General features: G+C 43.9%; 1 protein-coding gene across 2 annotated transcripts in view; it reads left to right on the top strand.

Annotated features, from left to right (window-relative positions):
- The first annotated feature begins 80 nt into the window (after positions 1-80).
- The window catches only part of LOC113489866 (phospholipid-transporting ATPase ID-like), a 73684-nt gene continuing 51738 nt past the window's right edge, over positions 81-22026 (top strand). The window contains exons 1-3 of one of the 2 annotated variants that reach the window (XM_026865903.1): positions 81-327; positions 7191-7269; positions 18673-18731. In XM_026865903.1, the coding sequence (XP_026721704.1) occupies positions 7227-7269; positions 18673-18731 (102 nt within the window). In that variant the 5' untranslated portion in view covers positions 81-327; positions 7191-7226. Of the gene's footprint in view, positions 328-508; positions 833-7190; positions 7270-18672; positions 18732-22026 lie in introns of those variants that run through there. The other variant, XM_026865902.1, reaches the window with a different exon arrangement.

Below are 22026 nucleotides of genomic sequence, written 5' to 3'. Positions count from 1 at the left end.
TTTCAGCGCCAAAGTGATCCTCCGGCTAGCTGGAGGAAGCTCTGTGGTTGAGTTATGCAATAGTGTTCTATGAGGTTTTTCTCTGCAGAGTTTTTGCTACTCACAGCTATTGGAAAGTGGGTGAGGTGGAGACTTAGGATCAGCTTGTAAGGACAGTGTCTCTGAGTTTAAGGAGTCCTGGCCAACTCCAGCATTACGGACGCAGAGAGAGGGGCTGCTGCTGGGAAATGGATCCCTTATCAAGTTCATCCTTTTTTAAAGCAATTTGATATGTTGGACTCTTTTGCTCGCTTGGTTTCCTTTTGAAAGCTTCCGCGTCGGCAGGAGGTAAGTAAGGAGAGCAGCAGTTGCCTCTGGAGTTAACTGGGGTGCCCCAAGTCTAGGTGCTCTCTCTGCTTTTCTACTTTACTCTTTCACAGCTTGTTGTGCTGAAGCATTTTATTTTTAAGGAAGCTACTACACTCGCCCTATCTGCAGGAAACAGAATTAAAAAAAAAAAAAAAAAAAGGAAAAAAGGAAGAATTTGGCAAGGAGCCAAGCCCAGTGACTGAAGTAAGAAGTAGGGAACTTGGAGTAAGTTTAGCTACCAGGACATTGCATGGCAGAGCGGGTCCGCAGTGGATTTTAAGGGCTCGGAGACAAGCATGCGATGCCCATTTCACAGTGCAAAGAAGCTTTGCTTTCTTAGATGAATGTCCTGGCGCTGCAACTACGAGCGAAGCTGTTGGTCTTGGGAGGGGATAAAGCTGCGTGTAAATGAGAAGAGAGGAGTGTACCGAAGTGCTATGGAGGGCAGCAACTTTGTTGCTGTGACTTTTACAAGCCTTCAAGGGTAAGATTTAATGCTTTCCTTCCCCTTGTTTTCTGTCTCAGCATTTGGGGGCAGAAAACTTGATTTTTAAATTTTTTTTTTTCAGACCCGAGAGCTTTGCAAAGCTTAATCAAAGTGCTTGGGGTTGAGCTTTTCCTGAGAGCGAGCTGATAAGACTTCTGGGTGGAGTGAGCTGAGCTGTGCATGATTTCAAGCAGCAGCAGCCGTCCGGGGAAGCTGCTATTGTTCGCATTGTTTCGGAGGGAGCAGACTGCAGCCTGCATTTCTGTTTGGGAACGCGCTCTGCCTCAGCTGCTAATCGGTAACTTGAGCATTGCGACTAACTTACCCAAAGGAGCTGAATGCAAATTTTTGACTGCCATTCTGGTGTCAGTTTAAGGAGTGTTTTAATGAAGACAGATGGAGGATATTGGATCACTACTTTAAAACGTGGCAGATAACAGACTGAGTCTGTTTCCCAGCAATTATAGCTAATTGCATTGGCACATTTGAGTGTAGGGGGGTAGAAGCACACAGTTTCATGGGTTTCTGTATGTATAGCTTGGAACAGCACCAAAAAATAGCTGGAGGGCTAGCTCACCTCATCCAGGATACCTCTTCACATATTTAAAAAGCTGGAAAGGTTTTCAGATATACTTTGAAACTCTGCACTGAGCTAGTAGATTTAAACCAGAGTAATCACGCCTTTTGTAGACCCTGATGCCAAGAATGACCATTTATAGCTTCTTAAATTTATTCCAGGTTGAATTCAGGCAAATCCGATTTCAGCCCCCAAAGAGCGTTATTCCGGGGTTAAAACCACATGTTTTGGTTGTCCGTCCTGCAGCTCACTTTCTATGTTTCCCACCTGCAAAGTGGGGAGTGGTTCAACACATGCTACTCCGTTTTGCTCTTGAGGTGTTCAGACACAAGAGGATGTAGGGAGGGGTGGAGACATACAAATGCTAATATATTTCTGTGTTAAAAGACGATTGGCAATAATTATTTCTAATGGCTGAAATTGCGTTTGCTTTCGATAGGGGAAAGAAAATGCAGTGTACTCTCTCGAACCCAAAATTGAGCAATTTGACTGAAATAGTTAATACATCAGAAGTTCAAAGGGGGTGCTTTGCTAATGTGCCTTTGCGTGGCCGATCACAAGGTCGGTCCGGGCCAGGTGTGCCAGGCCTTTACATTGGTCTTGACAGAGCACTGGCAAATATTGCGCCAGCTGTGATATCCTCCTCTGCAATACCTGGGAGTGAACGTGACTCTCCTGATTTAGCATCTGACATGTGCACCCCCTTAGCAGGTGTGCAACTAAGGCACAGAGAAGTCAGGGGTTTTAAGGACCTAATGTATTTTAAACCCTTAATATTTTCCCTGTTGTGCTTCCAAATCTAAAGTGATTTGTGTTCAAAATTTAGGGACTTAGAATTGGTTCATCTCATGGTATATAACAGCATTACTCCATGAAGAGCACTAGGCAGCACAGGCAGCCTTGAACCTTGTCTGTCACCATGCCTGCTTGACATCTACTTTCTCATATAGTGAGTTATTAGTTGGATATTTAGTACTTTAGCCTGAAAAAGAACTCCAACAAGTTCTGAGGCCTATACATAGATTAAAAAAAAAATTAACTTATAAATCTTGCTCATGTACTAAAACTGACCTGACCTGGAAAGCTGCAGAGTGGAGGCATCATATGCTTTCTGAATTTTTACCTAGACAGATCTGTTTAAGCTTTTTAGGGTATATACATACCATACTATGTTTGGTGGCAAAACTGACTGGAGAAATCTTGTTCTCCTGCCTAATTCTCCTGGACTCTGGGTGCTTGCTTCTAGTATTACAGCACAATTTGCTGCCCCTCAGATCTGCTACAACCACTGCTTGGGCAGGAATTTTGTTCTGAACTACACCCCATGGTCTAGATTAAAATAACCCTTCAAAAAATGTCTGTATTTAAAACTGATCATTTCACCAAGCCTGGGAACAATGTGTTGAGAGCAGAATCATCAAGCATTTTCTAATTTGTATTTGCCGTTGAATCTGATGTATCATGTAGCTACATCTAGAGAAATGGGGCCAAGAAACTAACCATGTTTTCCATCTGCAGCATCTGCTCTCCATTCATCTGAGTTGTGCCATGTCTTTTCTCATTTTGCTACTCATCACTGCGATGGTGGGAAGTGCCTTCCTCCACCTCCAGTTTGCCGTACAGCCCTTAGCCAGCCATGGTTTCAGATTAGGCTGTAGCCCTTCCAAATTCCACACACTGTAGCTCATCGCAACCTGCCCCCATGCAGGAAGAGCTTTGCACCTGTGTTTTTAAGCCAAACCTGTCTCTTGTCTCTCTTAAATAAGGCTGAGCTTGGTTTTCGAGAAAGCATCCCTTCCCTAGTTAAGACCCATCAAAGTAGCTTCTTGCTGTGGCTATTAAAGTGCTCAGAGCCCATGATTAAACTGTCAGTAGCCATAAAGCAGGTGGATTGTCTTTGCAGAAGTGTAAACTGCAGCTAGACAGTTTGTAGAGCACTGTAGCGACAAAAGCCTTCTAGAGTGAGAAGGGATAATTTATTAATAGCTTATACCCCCAAATCCCCATAAATGAGGAACTGGGAATTTGAGCTTTGAATAATTTTTGCTATAGGCTTTGGAATCATGGGGTAGTAACATGCGTTCTGTTAAGCAGAGAAGTTGGAGCTGCATGGTTACTCAAATAGTGTGAGCCCCCATTGATTACTGAATAATGCAGGGTACCTGGAGTAAACAGAAATGAAAAAAAAAAAAAAAACCCAAACAAAAAACAACCAAAAGCCACCACCACCAACAAAAAAAAGCCAACAACCAAACCACAGCAAAATAATTGAGTGGAAAATTGAGCAACAACAACAAAAAAAAAAGGTTCAGAAGGGCTGACCCAGGCTTTGGAAGTCAACTTGAGGAGATTGAAGCAGTGCTTCACTTTGCCTCTGAAAATAGCTGGTGCCAGGGAAAATGAATTCAAACAGGAAATTGCCTTTTTTTCCTGACTATAGAAAGTTTTCATGTGTTTTATGGGTTTTCACTTAATTCAGGAACAGGAGGCTGTGAAAGCATCTTACCAAAATTTGAGAAGTACTTCACGCCACATGAAAATGAAACATGAGAGATACCATTTTTTTCCAGAAAGCACAAAGGGAAATTAAAACTGTAGCAGTGTATCTGAGTGTTATGAGGCTGAAGATCCATTGTTGCAATTTTGGAAAGGAAACCAAATCTCAAATTTAAAAAATAGAGAGGTACGTAAGGAAACTGAACAGGGACATGAATTTTGATTACAAGTGGAATCTGGGAAAAAAACAACAAACAAACAAAAAACCCCCATATATATATGTGTGTGTGTGTGTGTGTGTGTGTGTGTGTGTGTGTGTGTGGCACATTATTGATAGATACAGTTGCAGAGATCTTGGACAATGCAGATGGAATTGAAAGTCCAAGATAGCTCAAGAAAAAGACCTGGAACTGAACAGCAGACAGAGCTAAGGTCAGCCAAGAGTCCACATCTGGGTGTGGAAGCTGTGATAGCTGACACGAGTGGAGCAGTACCTGGAGCACCACCAAAAGGGACAACTCCACCACCATTTGCTTACGCTTGTTTTCACACTTGCAGCCGACGGTCAGTGAACTCTCAGACTGAAAACAGACACCTGGAAGTTTGAAGGTGTACTGGCACAAACAGGGGTGTGAGCAGGCAGGTACACACAGAACCTATAGCCAGCTTGCTGGGTAGAGTACGAGGATTAGATGTGTGAGTCAATAACGAAGCAGCAAAGGAAGGTATTTGCAATATTACAAAAATAAAGGGTACACCTTAGTGTAATAGGGGTGTGTCAAGCCCTTAATGCCACTGTGTGTGTGCCCCACTGAATACTGACACATTCTCAAATGACACTGTGGTTTGGGCAAGCCAGGAACAGAGTTTTCCATAAAGGATCAGGTCAGCTTGGGAAGGATCTATAACTCCTGGGTTTTAACTAAGTAAGCGGCTATGCTAAATCTGTGTGAAGGAAATGACGTACCAGAGAGGTAATTGGTACAAATGATTATGGCAAAGTTATCACCCATGTCTGCCCTAAAAAGCAAGGTTTTATGGGAATGGTGAGACTGTAAGGATATTTGTGCTGGCCATGATGGTAACTCAAATTTGCTGCTGAGTGAAGATGTTCAGTGATCCTAGTCAAATGCACTGAGAAGGTGAAGGAAATAAAGATGCCCTCCATGCCAAAATTGTGTATTGTTGCAGTCTTGTTTTCACGGTGCAGTCACACCAGAAACCAGTGATTAAAGAATCACACTAATTAACAAAAGCCATGTGTCAGAGCTGAAGGATATTTCAGGGTTTTGTTTGTGAGATGTGAATCTTAACTCTATTGTTTGTTTCATGTTATTACTGCTGAAAGAAGGCTTATAACCGCCCTCTCTTGTCTCCTTCCCCACAAATATAAACAGCCTTTTTTCCCTCAGCTGAAATTATATGCCTTGTCAATTGAGTACACAGCTGGGAGAGGTTTGGTAGCTGCAGATAGTTTTTCTAAAACATTTGGCAAATACAGCAAAATCCAGAGTTCAGCAGTGTAGCCATATAATGATTACAACCAGCCAACCTTTTCAATCCTTGTGCTGCCAGTGGACCGTGATTTTCAGAGTGGTGGCTCCTGGTGCTCTAGGAAATCTGAGGTGTTTACATCTGGGTGTGTAGGTAACTTGTCTTGCTCCTTCCACCATGTTATGGGGAGCTCTCAGTCCTAGTTAGGAGGGTTTTGTAAGACATAATAGCAGTTCTAAAACACAGAAGAAGTATGTTGAAAATGATAGACTAAGGTCAGTTAAGGATGGAAAGTGAAGTTGGTCAGCAGGGTTGAGAAAGCTGTAGGTTGTGACATTGAATATGGTAACTTTAAGTGGTTTAGCCCATGGATAGAGGAAATTTTGGGGAGAGGTGTTGCCAAAACATTTGTGCTGGTGAGCAAAACCAATTGGATCTACATGAGTGGATAGAAGAAGGATCTCTTTCGAGCACAGCAGGCACAGAGGGGCTACTGAACACTGCCGTGAGCTGCATGTCAAAGCTGCGCTGTGCCCAGGGTGTGCAGCCCTTCGCTGGCTGGCTGGAGCTTACCTGATGCTGTTTGCCGTATCTCAGGATCACTGAATTGCAACTGCTAAATAATAGCTTTGCTTTAGCATATGGAATAGAGATCTGCACAGAAATGTTGGACCTATGCGGTGATTGTAGTTTTCCTTAAAGTTTATCTTCGTTTTCTGGAAAGATGTGAAACCCAGGCTTGCACTGGGCATGGTCCTGATGTATAGACTTGCATTTGGGCAGCAGCATGGGCTGTATTTGCATTTGTGTGCTTCCAAATTACAATATATTTGCTATACTTGTCTCCTTAGACACCCTTGCTCTGCACAGATAGCATAGAATAAAGTGCAAAAGCTTCACCCTGTCACCTACAAAACTTGTTCTAGATAGATTATGACTCCCTCAAATGTCTCACCTTGCCTTCACTGGCCAGTTAAGCAACTGATTCAGGATCCTGGTCAGCCAGGCGTGTCAGGCAGTGCCAACTTTTCCCATGCTCATGTATCTTCTCAGGCTGTCAGCATCAACATCACCATCACCATTAAGTCCTTTAAATAAACTGTTTGATGCTTGGAACACCAGAAGTTTCATTACCAACAGGTTTTGATATGATTTTGTTTTATGTTCCTCTCCATATCAGAAAGTATTTAGTGCCTTAAATGAATTTCTGGTGACTGGCTTCTGACTTCTGAGTCAGGAGCTTTGCAGCCAATGGGGGAGAAATTTTGCTCAGAGCCATACAGGCTAGTCCACCCCAAACACAGAGAGTGACCAGCAGACGAACAACAGTGTGAGCCAGCACATGTTGAGCACAGGCAGATGTACAGGAAACCAGCATTTCCCGCTGCTTCCTCCTCCTCAGGGAGGTTGGTCTTGCCCTGGATAGTCACACAGTTCCTCTGTACCTTAAGTACAAGTCCTGTGCATGTATTTCTCCTTTTTATATAGGGCCAAGGTAGTAGGAATGACCTTTGCAGTCTCTTCTCCACTGGCTCCTTCTTTGTGCCATATCAGGAAACAAACAGATCAAAAATGTCCAAGGTAAGGTAGCCCACACAGGTGCAGTGCAACTTGCAAACCTGAGATGTTTTTGCATTTTAAAACATACTATGTGATAAACTGTAGCTGTTGGCCACGATGTTGGGTTCTCCCATTTTATGGGTACAGAATTAGATGTATGGGCTGCATCATGTCATGCTGCAGGACAAGAAACCCCCATTGTGAACTACCTGCTCTTTTCTCTTGCAGAAGTTCCATGGAGTTGGACTAAAATAAAGTTTTGGGATGTCTCTATTTGGATTACAATTTGGAAAGAAGAAATTGAGAGGTGAGTGTGGTCTGGTAGTGCTATTATCATGGGTAACAAGCTAAGGAATGTAAATACAGCACACACGTGAGCCCTTGAGGTCATGTCGGGGTGTATGTCTTACACCTGCAGAGCAGTCAGGGGAAGACACACTTTCTTTACCTTTCCTGCATTTTGTACTACCTTGGAGGACTGCCGCAGACTGTGTGCCAGTGAATGTGGGGACATCTGCAACGGGCTGCAGAGTTTGTGCTCTGTCATGGCACATGACTGGGTGGGGGAAGTTGAGTTTTGGTGGTTTTTCTGCAAGGATCTTTTGGGGGAGTGGGTAAATGAGCAGTGCACAGTGCCCTCTCCCAAGCAGTTTATAAAATATGCTAGAAGCAAGTTAGTGTGAAGGTCTGATGTAGTCTTTTGATGATGAAATGTGTTGAAGGTAATAGCCCAGATATTCCCTTCAGTGAGATGCAGGAAGAAGAGCAAAATAGATGCATCCTGAGAGCACCCCAAAAGCTGCTGAAGGGAACAGCTAACTCTGGAGGATAAGCCAGAGCCTACACAATTACCTCCTTGTGAGCTCCACATGGCACCAAATAAATGGGTGTGGAGATAGGAAGCAGACATACTCTGGAGAATGATCTTCAACAGACTTTGAAGCAGAAATCCCTGAAGAGGTGAATGTTTGGAAGAAGTCCATCAGGAGGGCTACTAGCATATCCTTAAAGTGGGCCAGCTTCCCACAGCCTCTTAGGGTCCATCTTCATCAGGCTTTGCCGGAGGAGCCATTGAACTGAGTCTCGTGTTTCATCACCTCAGATCCAGGCCCAGGGTGCAATCTCCAGTCAGGGATCCAGGTCCACAGATGCTATGAAGAAGGAAAGTCTCCAGCCTTCCTTTTCCAGGGTGTTCCTCCCTGTATTTCATGAATGCAGAGATTAGTGCTCCACTCATTTTTTGACGTGAAATTATTTTTTTCCCAACCTCTCTGAGCTCAGAAGACTGAATAGCTTTTTCCCAAGGGTTTATTTTTGCAATTGTGCTGCTGTTTCCCCTTCCTAACACAGGGCAGCCTGTGAGCCCTGATGTTAAGACAGGGACATCCGTTTGCTGCTCCGATAGTCCCAGGAGAGGAGGTTGTGATTGCTCCCAGGGAAGGACCTCTGCCAGTCCAAGGTCTCTTCCTCCATCTTGGCTTTGGAGACGAGGGAGCACAGGCTTGTCTGTGAGCTGCTGTCCACTCAGGGCATTCCCACTTGTAAAACAGTAGCTGTTCAGACTATCAGAAAGATTATGTTGCTATATTAGCAGAATTTTGTATTTTGCCTGGCCTTGTAACTGAGTTTTAGCAGAGAAGTGTTCAGTTCCCCCTTCAACCAAGTGTCGAAGAAACTCAGATCTTCCTAGATATAAACCCCCTACTATATGGGGAAAAGTCATTTTATGCGCTTTTGATCACCACTTCAAAACCAATTAATTCAAATGGGAGAAAGTTCAGAGAAGGATAAAGGAAGCTGGGGTGATCAAGGAATGAGGAGCTTCCATAACAGGAAGCTAAAAGAGCATTTTTTCCTCCTCTTTTATTTTTAATTCTTTCGCTTTTCGGGCCAAAAGCTGAAAGGACTATGATTGCTCCTTGCAAACATTTCACTGAAGTAAATGGCAGGGCTGAAGTGCTATTTTAATCCAACAGTATATAAACCTTTGTATTTGGAGAAGTCTGTAGGACTATGCTGCCTGAGAGCAGGCAAGGCTCTTCTGTGAGGAACATCCCAGGCACTCATCTTGGAGGGACAGTACTGCTCCTGGAAAGACCAAGCTTCTATTCCAAAACCAAAGCTGGATGACAGTTGTTAACCGTACTGAAAAGTCGTGCTTCTGGTGTGACTTTCATGGGAGGCAATAGATTATTGCAGCATCAGCTGCTGAAACTGGGATCAGAATTGCTCCCATGAGAACCAGTAGTATTTTGCTGTTTCTCTCCAGCAAGACATGGCTGTTTCTACATGAGCTGAGACGCAGGCAAAAGTAGAACATTAGTGAAGCTCTTCAAGCCAGAGTGGGGAAGTATATCTCTTAGATAAACAGCAGTAGTGATTCTGTGGAAAAGATGCCTGAGATCTTTCACACACTGTGGTTTAAGCTACAATGAACATTGATGAAACAGAGAGGAATGGGGGGACCTTCAGTTCACAGAGTGTGTGGGAAGAAATAAAGACCATGCCTTGGTAATGGCTGATAAATGTGAAATCTCACTGGCTTGATCCCATGGCAGCTTAACTCAACACTAGTGCTTTGTACCTCAGGGATGGGGATGGTGAAGTACTGTCTACGAAACTAATAGTAATAAGGAACAGGGAAAAGTCATCTACACCAATAACCTTATCCCAGGGCGTGTGCTTCCAGTCAATGGCAAAAGCAGTCATTGCTGCAGCTTTGTCTCCGTAAGACCAGCCTAGGGGCACCGGGAGAGGAAGAGGAAGGATATAAACTGAGCCAGAGCATTTAGAAAACTCCAGGGGGTTTTCGTTCTTGCTGCTAGGGGCAGCCTGCTCTCCAGGGCAGCTGCGTTCTGAGTAGCTGGGCTCTGGGCAGAGCTTGGCAGGGGTACCAGCTCCCTACGGAGAAGGCAGCCCAAGACTGGCTCTACAGACATAGCTTGGCTGCCTTCTGGGACTACCATGCAGATCAGATAGGAAATGTCTTACCACAACAGACACTGAGTATGAAAAAAGTATTTATTTTTACATAATTTCCCATGAGGGAAAAAACTGTGAACAGAAAACTTCTCAAAGTTTGTTTCAGAGCCATATTTATTTTTGATTTTTACATCACTTCCTATCACTGTTAATAACAACATGTGCAATTGTGTCAAGCTGTGGCATTACCAGAGTGTCTAGGAGATACAGTTTTCTAGTAAAGAAAATTATATGTGCCAGCCAGTCACTGTCAGACTAGTTTTTAAAATAAAACCAAATTACTATTTCAGCTGCTTTATTTCTCATGCTGATATTGGTCAAAATATTTGAACTACTTTTACAAAAAACAGGATACAAAGTGATATAAAATTCTAAATCAAATTTGAAAAATAAATTTTTTTAAATTAAAGTTTTCCAAAATGAAGAAGAGACAATATCTATTACTAATATATTTGAAATATACCTACTTTCATTCTGAAGTGGACTGAAAACAAACATGAAAAGTTATAGATGCTTCTTGAGAAATAGCTGTTGCAAGGTGTTTCTGAGACATGGTGAGTCCTCGCCCCTTGCCCAGAGCCAAGGCAGGTGGGTGAGGCATCACTGGTAGGAGGAAGCAAAGAAAAAACAGAACGGGTATTATTGAAGGAGACAGGGAAAGAGAGAGATGAGGCAGCCTCTGTCCCTTCCCAGAATAACCTAAAAGGGAGTATTTTCTGTTTTAAGGTTATCTAGCACTTCTTCCAGGCCTGTGTCCCATGAGTACTGTTTGACCATGAGTGTTGTACATGCCTGGCCAATCTGAGGCATCCTTTTGGAGCTCTCTTTTCTTGTTTCCTCTCTCCTTACGGTGATAATATCAAATACTGCTTTTAGAAAATGGCAGGATCTAATATTGAACTTTATCATCATATTAAAAATTTACTGGACCTGAAGCAGAAATAATTCCAGTTTACCCTCAAGATTTTTTATTTCAGACCTTTCATCTGTTGTATGAAAATGGAAGTATTTTAGCACATCTCCTAAGTGGGCTCTCTTTAATATTGCCAGGGAAAAAAAAAAAAAAACAAAACCCAAACATTAATACCAGGGACATTTGAAATGTTTTACCTATGTGGGAAATTCCATTTGCCATGTAGTGTCTAGAAGGAGGCTGAGCTCAGTACCAGCACCAAAGATACAATCCATGACCACAAAAGTGTATTTCTTGCATTTAGTTTCTTGAGGAAGAAGGAGGATTCTTTTTTTTTTGAGGCAAAAAGACATACTGAAGAATATCTTTATCTGATAATGGAGGAACAGGCAGGAGGGAATAGGGCTAATCCCATTTATGGTGGTGTCTCTGAATGGTCTTGCCGCAGGTTTTTAAAAATTGAATCCCTCACACTCAATACAAGCTGTTCCATTTCAGAGATGAAAACACATGTGATTGATTGCCAGCATAAATCCTCTCCAACCACAGCAACCAAAGAGGCTTCATAGAAGAGGGGGCATCTACACATCAGAAATGTGCAGTTCTGTAACACAAAGCCCTGGACAGCCCTTCCTTTGAGACAATAATAAAAAACATGTTTGTTTGCCAGGCAGTTGGGCATGTTCCTGCTCCAAGCAGGGCTTGGCTGCAACCTTCCCCATCGCCGTTTCCATCCCACCGGGTTCTCACCACTCCTCCTGCCCCAGCCACGCTTGCTGCACCCTGACAGGCTCTGGCTGGGGTTCAGGGCAGGGATGGGCTTCGGTTTTGTGCTGTGGAGCAGCCAGCAGGCCGGCACCAGGCAGCTTATGGCCTTAGGTTGACTCTCAGGTGATGAAGGTTTTGCTTTTGTCTGTGTGTGTCCCAGACTGGCTGTGAAATGCAGCTATTTAACCACTGCGAGCCTCAAACCTGTCGTATGGCTCTTCCCTTCACCCACGTATCCTCAGATCTGTACTAAAAGTTGAGGGTAAAGATCCCTGGCTTTTGTTTTGGGTAGAGTTCGCCCAGTGCAGCTCTGATCCCAGCAAGGCACTGCTGTGTTGTGAATGTGAAATTCTCTGATATTGCTGCTATAAAAAATAATCCTGTTCTCTTTAACCCAACAGTAGGGAGTCTACCCAGGTACAGCACCTGCAAATTGAGAAACTTGTTGCATAGTTCCTTCATCTGTCATGGGTGCAAAAAGGGTCAATTATTGCTTTGAGGTGAAAGGAGATTTTGGCTATTAGTTTGTATAATCACCTCCCTAGGAGCAGCAATTTTAGTTGCTTAATACAGTATACAATGACTTGCCATCTCCCATGGAGCTGCCTTTCAGGAGACACTGTGATTCTCTTTTTTTGGGGGGGAGGATAGAGGTACCAATGCACCATGGAGGGTTTCAGCTACTTGTGCACACAGAGTAACAGTCCAGCACAGACCCGAAATAAGGGCTAGGATTTCTCTGCCTCCGAAGAGACAGGTGATCCCTGGGTGCTGGATGTGAGGTGGCATTTGTGCCGTTGCTGAGAGGTGATACCAAAAGCTGGGTCATGCAGTGATGATGTGGTGCCCAAAAGTAGGGTCAACAAAAGTAGGAGGGAGATACGGCAGGAGGAGGCGGAAGGAGACACATCATGAGATTCGAAAAAAAAATGTGCTGCGACTGGTAGAGGTCTTCTGAGACTGCTTATACCCTGTTGCAGGAGACACCTGAATTACAGTCTCAGGAAGGTCAGATGTGTGCCCTTGGGATCAGAATAACCGTGTTACAGCTTTCACAACTTGTTATTGGTAAGGTTAATAGCTCTGCTAAGAGCCACTCTGCAAGGGAAGCTGGGGAGATGACCCCAGCTCCCAGATGCCACTCTTTGTAGCTGGTCCAGGGAAGCGTTTGTGCTCTTGAGGTCACTTGTTTAAAGGGTGGAGTAGAGATCATTATTTTTACAGTTTGTCTCTGTTCTGTTGTCAGCCTTAGTTACACTGGCACTCCCCTAATTGGGCTGTGTTTGTTTCATGCATGAGGTATCAGGCCCTGGTTTGTATATGACTTGGCAAAATCTCCAGCCCTTAACCTCCTGTTTTCTTGGAGCCACAAGACCTAATACCTACAAAATTTTTCCAACAGCGCGTTGAAAGCATTGCTCTTGGCACTTGCTCCTTAGTACAAAGCAGAAACAAATTTCCAGGCTGTCTGACCAGATCTTGAAGCTAACCTTTTGCAGGACTTTTCCATGCAGGAGTCCTAAATGGAGAAGTCTGGTGGGTTGGCCAGTTACATTTATAGCTGATTTTTGGCATGGGTTTAATTTTATTAAATACAGATGTTATTCTGTGTTTTAGCTCCTAAATCTGTCTGCCTGAGAAAACAGCCACTTTCCCAGTGACTTGGTCTCAGTGGTTAGACCAAGAACTGGGCACTAAGCCATATTTATGTATGCTGAGTTTCCACTGATGAATAATTTAAAATAGTTTTCAGTGGCAGTGAAATGATAACTTGGAGCACAAATCCCATTCCTTCCTTCCAGTGATTTGTGACTGCAGTTTGCAGAAGCAGAAAGTTTGAGTTGCTTAGAGATATAAAGAAGTTTTAAAAAATTAAAAACTTCTCATCTGATAGCCCTTCAGGTCTCCCCTCCCTTTTTTCTCAATGCTTTCAGAATCAACAGGGCATGATAAGACATGCATGCTTGGATCTACAGACAAAATACCCTGTGCTGTGTTTCCAGGCGAAGCTGGTGTAATGCTTGACTTTCTCTAACTTTTTGTTTATTGTGATCATCCAAGAGGCTTCATTTCTGTCCAAATAGTTCCAGAAACAAATAAGAGCTGTCTGGTCTGTGACGAATGAGAACTGCTGGTTTAGGAGGCACAGCAGTAGGACCTCACAGTGTTCTCCTGGTAAAAATAAAACCACTGAGGCAGTGTTGCCCTATACATGTGGTCTGTGGTGGTTCTTGTTTGGTGTAGCCAGGGGACAGAAAGTGAGTTCTGCTTACTGATGTTGTTGGATGAGGCACGCTTTTGAATTTCTTGTGGTTGTTCTTGCTTTAGCCAAAGGTATTGGACGTTATCCAGTAAGGAAAATTAAAATCTTGCCACTAAAAATTAGCCTTGTATTTTGGCCTTTAGGGACTCTGCCTCTGAGAGGGATGGATGGTTATGGCAAGCCAGAGACTTTCCATTCCGATTTGAATCAGGTTCATAGCTATCTGGGGCCTTCAGAAATGGGTTGTCCTAGAAAACCTACCCTTAGGTACCATACGAGCAGGCACAGGAGGGCGATGACTTGAGTGAATTTCATTTGCTGTTCTGTTTCACATCCCACTGCTTCCTGTTTCTGTGCCATCCCTAAGCTGTTTGCAGCTATTTGTGTGTCTCACATAAAAGCCATTCCTCTTGGAGAGTGCATCTCTCACCATGGTGTGAAGCCAGGCTCTTTTCCTCACTGGAGCAGATACACGTGTGATTATTTCTTTCCAGGATCTTTTGAGATCCTTGAATTCAAATGCACGTGTCAAGTGCCTCATCGCTGGCTGATAGACCCTGGGGGCAGGCTGAGGTAGGGGGACATCTCCTTACTCCTCCAGCAAGCCCTGGGAAGAGCAAAGGATATCACAGCATGTCCAGCTGCTGCCAGCAGCACTTGGATTTCGGTTTCTGTGTGCAGTCCCCTCAAAGGCTGCCCTGACTGTGAAAACCAGAAAGTCACTGAGGACTTCAGAGCCTCTCAGAAGCTGCCATGTGCCACCGAGGCTCTGCCATGTGCTACATACCTTGTGTGCTAGCAAGGGGATACCTAAAAAGCTCCATCCCAGATTAGCAGTTCTGGATGTCTTTGTGCCACTCCATCCATCATGCATGTCTGTAGCTCTTTCTGGTGAAGCACCTGGTCAGACCTGCTGGCTATGAGCAGCACAGACAGTGTTGTTCCCTGTGAGTGTCCAGTGTTTCTCTTCAGGGTCACCGCAGGTCTTTGGCTGGTTTGTGCTGCTCCACGTAAGCATGTGGTGCATGCACACAGCTCTGCCTCTGCCCAGCAGTTCCCTGCCGAGGACCAGCATGGGCTCTGTGAGCATGCCTCTATAGCCCGGTAGGTTTTCAGGTTTTGTCATCTATTCTTATTTACATTAAAACCATTTATCTTTTCAGTGGCATTTATTCCAGGGCTAGACTCGGAGCCCCTGAGGAGGGAATAAGAGTAGCACTTATTGTATGGGAGGAAACGTGCAAGTGTTGGGAAGTTCTGTTTTTAACAAACAGCTTTATCTTTCATCTGCTTTGATAATACTGGTTGCTCTCAGGAAAATCCCTGAAGGGGCACATAACACAATAGTTGAAGCCCAGCAAGCTTGGACCTCTTGAGCTCCAATTCTGTTTTCCTCTGGGGCACCAGACAAGTTACTCTGATCTCTCTGTACATTGTTCTCCCCATTGTGAAAGATGAGAAAAAAATGTGTCCGAGGAAAGCATGAAAGATTAAGCACTTTGAGGGTCTTGAATGAAGCCTCAGTGGTTGGTCTGAATCACCCAGTTGGGCCAGATGGGAGCTGATTCAAAAATGCCTGACACAGATAGATGTGCCCAAAGAAAGGGAAAAGCACGTTTAGGTGCTAACATAGCTTTACATTAGTAATTAGAGGTCTTGATGAAAACGGCCCACAGACAGAGACCAAAAAAAAAAAAGGTGAGCTGAAAAAAGGGTTAAAAATTAAGCACGCTGTATTATTTATAGGGTTATTGGAGGGAAAGGAGGAAGGATAGCAGTTCAATGCACCTAATATCTTAGACGCTTGCTAATGCAAAAGTGAATAAACAGGAAGAACTAGATGTCTTAACACATCATTTAATAGGTGTAATAGACATGTGCTGGGATAACTCATGAGGCTGGAATATTAATAGATAAAAAAGCTTAATCTGGAAGGGTAACAGAGATTTTCCTTCTATGTCTGTGTGCTCTAAGATCCAGCCTGAAGAAAGAGATTAACAAATCGCAGATCTCTGAGTAAAGAATACAGACATAGCAAACTAAGAAGGGCAGGCTTTTGTGGGGAAAAAAAAAAAAAGTAAAAAAAAATATATAGTTTTCTGAGAGACAGTGCATGGTGATAAATGAGGAATTCTAGCTATGCAGAGGCATAGTTGGAGAGGAGTGTAGGGGAACACGACCAGTTCAGCTGGCACAGCATCTTGGTGCAGAGGTGCGTAATTTTTTGGATGTAGAGAGGAGGCTGCTCCAGAACTGATTCCTTCCAACAGGGAGGAGCTGGCTGGTCCTGTGAAAGCAGGAGGGAGTGTAAATGGGGTGATTATGAAATGACAGTATACTACTTAAGAAAAAGTGACAATAGCAAAGTGTTTGAAATGGACTCCAAGAAGAAAATCTTCAGTAAATATGAAGAACTAGTAACTGAGATCTCATGGGAAGGAAGTCTAGGGTGGAGGGAGAATTAATCAGAGCTGTTGTTTCCTTAAATAATTGATAGTAAGGGCACAGGTATAATAACTTACCATCTTCCAGGGAAGGGCTCAGAAAGCTGAGTGGAATGCCAAAATCACAAGCTCCTCATTCATTTCAGGGAGAGGAAGGATGTATTTAGAATGTGCAAAGCAGCTTGTTTTATCCAGCACAAACTGTATGGGAAAGGCTAAAAGCAAGAAAAAGCTATCAAGGACATAAAGGGCAATAAAAGTTGTTCTGTAAGACTTGGGATCTCTGGGGTTCTGTAACCCGTCTAGTAAGAGAGAGATCAAAGACCATTTATGTCTGCTATTCAGTGAAAAAAGCCTAACAAATAATGCTATGAAATCTGGGTGTTTTGGTCTGGTTTGGGTTTTTTTCTTCTTTAGACATCTAACATAATAGTTGCCAGAAACAGAGGAGAAGAGGGGATGTTTTCAGCTGGAATAGAGAGGAATGGGTTGGCAGGGTAAGGTAGAGCATGGCGTGGAGCAATGCTGCCTTTAAGAGTCTCTGGTGCACAGACAGGCAAAGCTCAGAAGACTGGTAAAAGAGCAAGCATAGCATCTGTCTTGAAACAGGCGAAAAAGAAAAGCTGAGCAATTATAGATATATTGGTTTCACTTCTTGGGTACAGGTTAAAATGATCCAGCAAACCACTTCAAAGTAACTAGAAGCAGGGGGAGTGAAGAGATGGTTAAGAGTCAGCAGTCCTGAAAAACTGCGTCAAACAAAAATTAATTCTGAATTAGTGGTAGCCAGAGGGCTAGTGAAAAAACCTTAGATAGCTGTCATCTTGACTGTCGTTTATGGGATTTTTACAAGTAAATTGGGGATAGGTGCTCAAGATAAAATCACCATACAGTGAGTGCCAGACTTTTCAGAAAAAAAAGTACGCTGATAGTAGTTATGAGTGACTGATTATGAAACTTGAGAGACTCCTCAGGGATGTATCCCGATTCTGGTATTCAATATTTTCTTCTAGATCTTGGCTAGCAGAATAAAGACCACACTTAGTAAATCTGCGAATGGCACCATGCTGTCAGGAGCTACAATCACACTGAAAGATAGGATTAGAATTAACTAGTTGGAGGAATAGTCTGAAAAAAATTGGATACAGTTCAGCAAGGACAAATGAAAGATTGCATTACCTGATGAGGTACTGGCACGGCCAGGAAGGATCTGCCGAAATGGATCGTATTCTGGAACGCCACCAGCTGTGCGCTGGTGGTGCATAAGGATGTTATTTTAAATTACTTCTAATTGAATTCCCATGTCAAATATGCATTGTCTACAAGATTTGTGTCTACAAGACAGTGTCCCTTGTGCTCTGGTCAGCTTTGGTAAGGCCTTAGCTGCAAACTATGGCCCACGTTGACCTCTGCGCATCCAGAATGAGGTGAACAAGCTGGGAAGCCCACTGGAGAGCAGCAGGAGTGATGCTACTTCTGACAGATTGACCCATGGGAAGAGACTGAAGAAAGTGGAGATTCTTACCTGGAAGAGAAGACTACAGTAAGGCATAAGAGCTTTCAATACATAATGAACTCGTCTGTACTCTGCATCCTTGGCAAGTAGCACAAGGAACTGAGGTGGAGCAGAAGAGCACCTTTGACCATCCCAGGAGAAGATACAATGTTTTTTAATTGAAATAACGAGCTTTACATTAAATAATGGGGAAAAAAACTCTCCCAGGAGAAGGACACTGCAGTCCTGGAATAAGTAGTCGGAAGAACAACCTTCACTGGAGCTTTCTAGGACATGTATTGGGAGTGACAGGCATGACTCTGTTTTGAGGTAGAGGATAGATTTGGTGACCTTTTGAAGTCCCTTCCAGTATTTTTTATATTTCATTATAGCTATGACTGTGATGTTGCACCTGTGGGATGATGCTAGGACATGTACTTGTACTGGAAGAAGGGCCTTAACAGTAGGTTGAAGGCAACAACTCCAGAGACTTCAGGGGGAAAGGGGGAAGAGAAGGAGCAGGTCAGGAATAGTGAGCACCACTAGTTAAATGGTTACCCATGGTTACCAAATGTAAAACCAGTGCTGGCATTGCAGTGGGTTGTGGGTAGAGGAGACTTGGATTATGGGCTTAGCGTGCTATGGTACCAGTCCGTGGTCAGTGCTGCTCTGTCAGTGTCAGGAGCCTCTTCAGTCCTCTGACATGGGATGGTTAGCCTGGAGCACAGATCCCTGGTGACAGTACCTTCTAGCAGTTCTGCTTCTGTTTTCTGATGTTGCATTCATATCTGTATTGACTCTGCTTACCTTCAAACATGTCTTGATGTGTTTCCTTTTCTTTACAGAGGAAGAAAGACAACTTCAAGCAAACAACCGGGATTTTAATCTGCAGTTTGAATATGCTGTAAGTAACCAGCATGTGTTGTTTCATGCAGATGTAGTCACAGACGTAGCTGCATCTGCTTCACGTCTTACATGTTGTTTCGAGGGGGTGACATGACTGCACACTAGCTGTGACTTTGCAAACAAGGCACACATGTGCCAGATGAACCATCAGAGATGGTTCATTACTGAGTCAACCATAGGGAGCTCTGCCTTTGAACTCAACCCTGCAGATGGGCAGTTTAAGGAGAGATAATGCTGGAAGAGCATAACGCAGTGACTTTACACACTTCCAGAAAATGAGTCAAAGCGTTTGCAGGATCAGGCTCCAAGGCCTTTCAATAACAGAACCTGGGGGGAGTTTTCAGCTGGAAATGTGTCTCCATTTAAAGTAAAGCAGGAAGGGAAATGTGTCAGTTCCTCAGCTCTTGCAGTGGAATCCTCTCTGGCAGGAAGGTTTTGAATCAGGCCTTTTTGGCTTCCTGACAACTTTATTTCCATCTCCTTAACAGCCTACTTAGGTTCACATTGTGCCATGAAATCTGTGATTCCAGGAAGCATCATGACACAGGCTGGCTGTGACCCAGGTCTGCCAGGCTACAGTGCCAGGCAGCCCCTTTGGCAACTTGATTTCCAACACTTGTGGACCATTTGCTGACACTGTGTGCAGAGGAGGGATAACTCAGTTGCTAAACCTGTACTGCCTGGCTGCAGGGTCATCTCCTCCTTGAGAGGATCCTGAAGCTGCATTCTTTCAAAGCGTTTGCAGCTGCCAACTGATAGTGAAACAAATTTTGTGAGTTTTTGTCCTCTGCATATCTGAATTCCAGTGGTGAAATTCATCCTTCAGTTTTACTCAGGAGATCCTTCAAATTGTGTTTTGGTTTAGGGACATCACAAGTATTTTCTCAGCAAGAACTGAAAAAACATTTCAGAACACTGTAATTTCTTGTGAGACAGAAAGTCTGACTTGCCAACAACTTTGACTAAAGATCTTAATGTAGCTGTTGGGAACATGAACTGGGTGGTTTTCAGTGGTCACCTTTCATCCATGAACTAACCAACACTGGTTAGAGACTTCCTGTGTACAGAGCTGCTGCATGTGTCCTGAATATGAAATGTTTTGTATTTAATATATGTAAAGGGCCATGCAGCACAAATGCCTTATCAAGTCTGGTGATTTGAGCCTGGGAAAGCACTGATTTGCACAGAACCTGCCAGTAGAGTACTAAAAGACTTTAAATGGTGATGCAAGCACTGCCCTAACTGTACAGAGCTGCTTATTTCCAATATGCAAAAGTTCAATTTATTAAGCCCACATTACCATGGTGTGTGAAAAGGACTAACCTTGATGATAAGTTATCTCAGATCCCATGCTATAGATTGCTGGGTGCATCTGGAGATGTGGAAAAGGGAGATAGTCTCCTGGTACTCTCCCATCAACATATGCATGATGCTTCTGAAAGTTAGCTCTTTGAGTCCTGTAGTCCACTGTGAGGGTCAAAGGCAGGCCTTTTCTTCACGTTTAGATTTGTCTGAACACGGTGAACCTGCACTGCTGAGCACTGGGATGTGATCCAGGGGGACCAAGACTGCACGTTGGAGCCTGCCCTGGGCTCCTCAGGCACAGCAGCTATTGGTCTCAGTTGTCTTTCAGCATGCTGATATTTTCTGGATGGAGTAATTTCTGTCTTCTGCAGCCACAATCCACCCTCAATATGTCTTTCCCACTCTCTTTTATTTAATTTCACCTGTGTACAAGAAAACAATGGAAGTGTTTGGGCTGTCTGTGCTTCATTGAGGTGCTCAGGTCTTTGGGACATGAGAATTTGCATACGTGGGTGGCCGCATGGTGATTTGAGTCTTCTTTATAGAGACAGGAGGAGAACAGCTGTCCTCCAACTCTTGGACCCACAGCAAGACCCATTAGTCCTTGCCCTCCTGCACAGTAGCCTTGCCTTCTCTCCAGACACAAGGAATGTTGCACCAATAGCTATTCTGACCTAATAAAAGGGACACCGGGCAGAAACTGGAAGGAAACACAGCAGTATAATAAAGTTTAGAAAGTATTTTAGACAGTGAAGGCCACAGGAGTGGAGTTACTTTAGTTGGTAACTTAAGCCCCTGCTAGTGATAAAACCTATAGAACAGGTTCTTGTAACAAAGCTAGGTGAGGCGGTAAATGTTTCTTTAGGGTGAGGCAGTTGCTGAGAAAGGCCAATAAGGAAAAGAAAGGGAAATGCCAACAGAGACATACTGCATTGCCTTAATGCTCTGGCCAGGCTGTATGTTGCAGCTGGTATGAAAGTTCGGGCCTTTCATTAACAAAAAAGTTTTTATTATGTAGGCATAGATAAAAGGTACAGAGATGCTTTGTCCTCGTTTAGTATCACTGAGAACAGGGAAGTGGAAAGTACAATCAGAGGTGGGTGTGTTGTCCATGAATAGTTGGTGGTTATCGTTTCTTCCCGGTGCAAAGTCTACAGGGTATCTGTGAAGGGAGAAGAGAGGAACTGAGAAAGTCTTGAAAACTCTAATGTGTATGGAGTCTGACATCAGCTCTGGCAGCTGCTGAAAGCTGGCCTTCCTGGTATGAAGCAAGACTCACGAATATGCTCAAACCAGCTTTGCTGGAACCTGAAGCTGCACTGTGGAAAGCTGCATCTGCCAGTACGTGCAAGGGCACGTCCAGATCCCTCACACTTGGACTTGCAGGAGACTTTGCAGGGCAAATTCTCTCCCAGAGCTCATCAGAAAATAAGCGAGAGGCCAAGCTGCAGTGTGTTCCTGCCACTCTGCCCCAGCCACAGAACCTCTTTAGCTGAGCACTGGCTGGGCAGGAGGGTTGGACAGTGAGAGAAGCTGGACTGATAGGGTAGCATGAGGCTAAGAGGCGGATAGGAGCTTCATGTAGTCGAAATCCCCTTAGCACAAAGGCTTCACAGTGAGGCCGAGAGACAGCTTCAGAGGAAGAACTGAATACACCCCATGGGCAGATGAGATGTGTCCACACAGTGGGCTGGAAGATTGAGGTGGTCCCCGTCATCTGTGTGAACAGAGGCTGTACAGACTGACAGGCAGACAAGGGAAGTGTCTCTTACCTGAAGAAGCCTCTTACGTGTCTTCTGATGGGTTTTGCTGTGATTAAATAATAGGAAGTGTCTGTGGTTAAGGGCAGCAGCTTTACGCAGTGTCAGTGACCTTGGTAGGTCAGGATTTATTTGGAATTAATGTGAAGACTGAAGCTGAAACTAAAGCTTTCAGAGTGCTGCAACCCCAGACATCCTTGGCCTTATCCTGCATGCAAGAATGCAGTA

The sequence above is a fragment of the Athene cunicularia genome (genome assembly GCF_003259725.1).
Source record: "Athene cunicularia isolate RWA chromosome Z unlocalized genomic scaffold, athCun1 chrZ_part1, whole genome shotgun sequence".
Taxonomy (NCBI): Eukaryota; Metazoa; Chordata; class Aves; order Strigiformes; family Strigidae; genus Athene; species Athene cunicularia.
The sequence above is the reverse complement of the archived record's forward strand: the minus strand, read 5'-3'. Positions and strand labels throughout refer to the sequence as shown.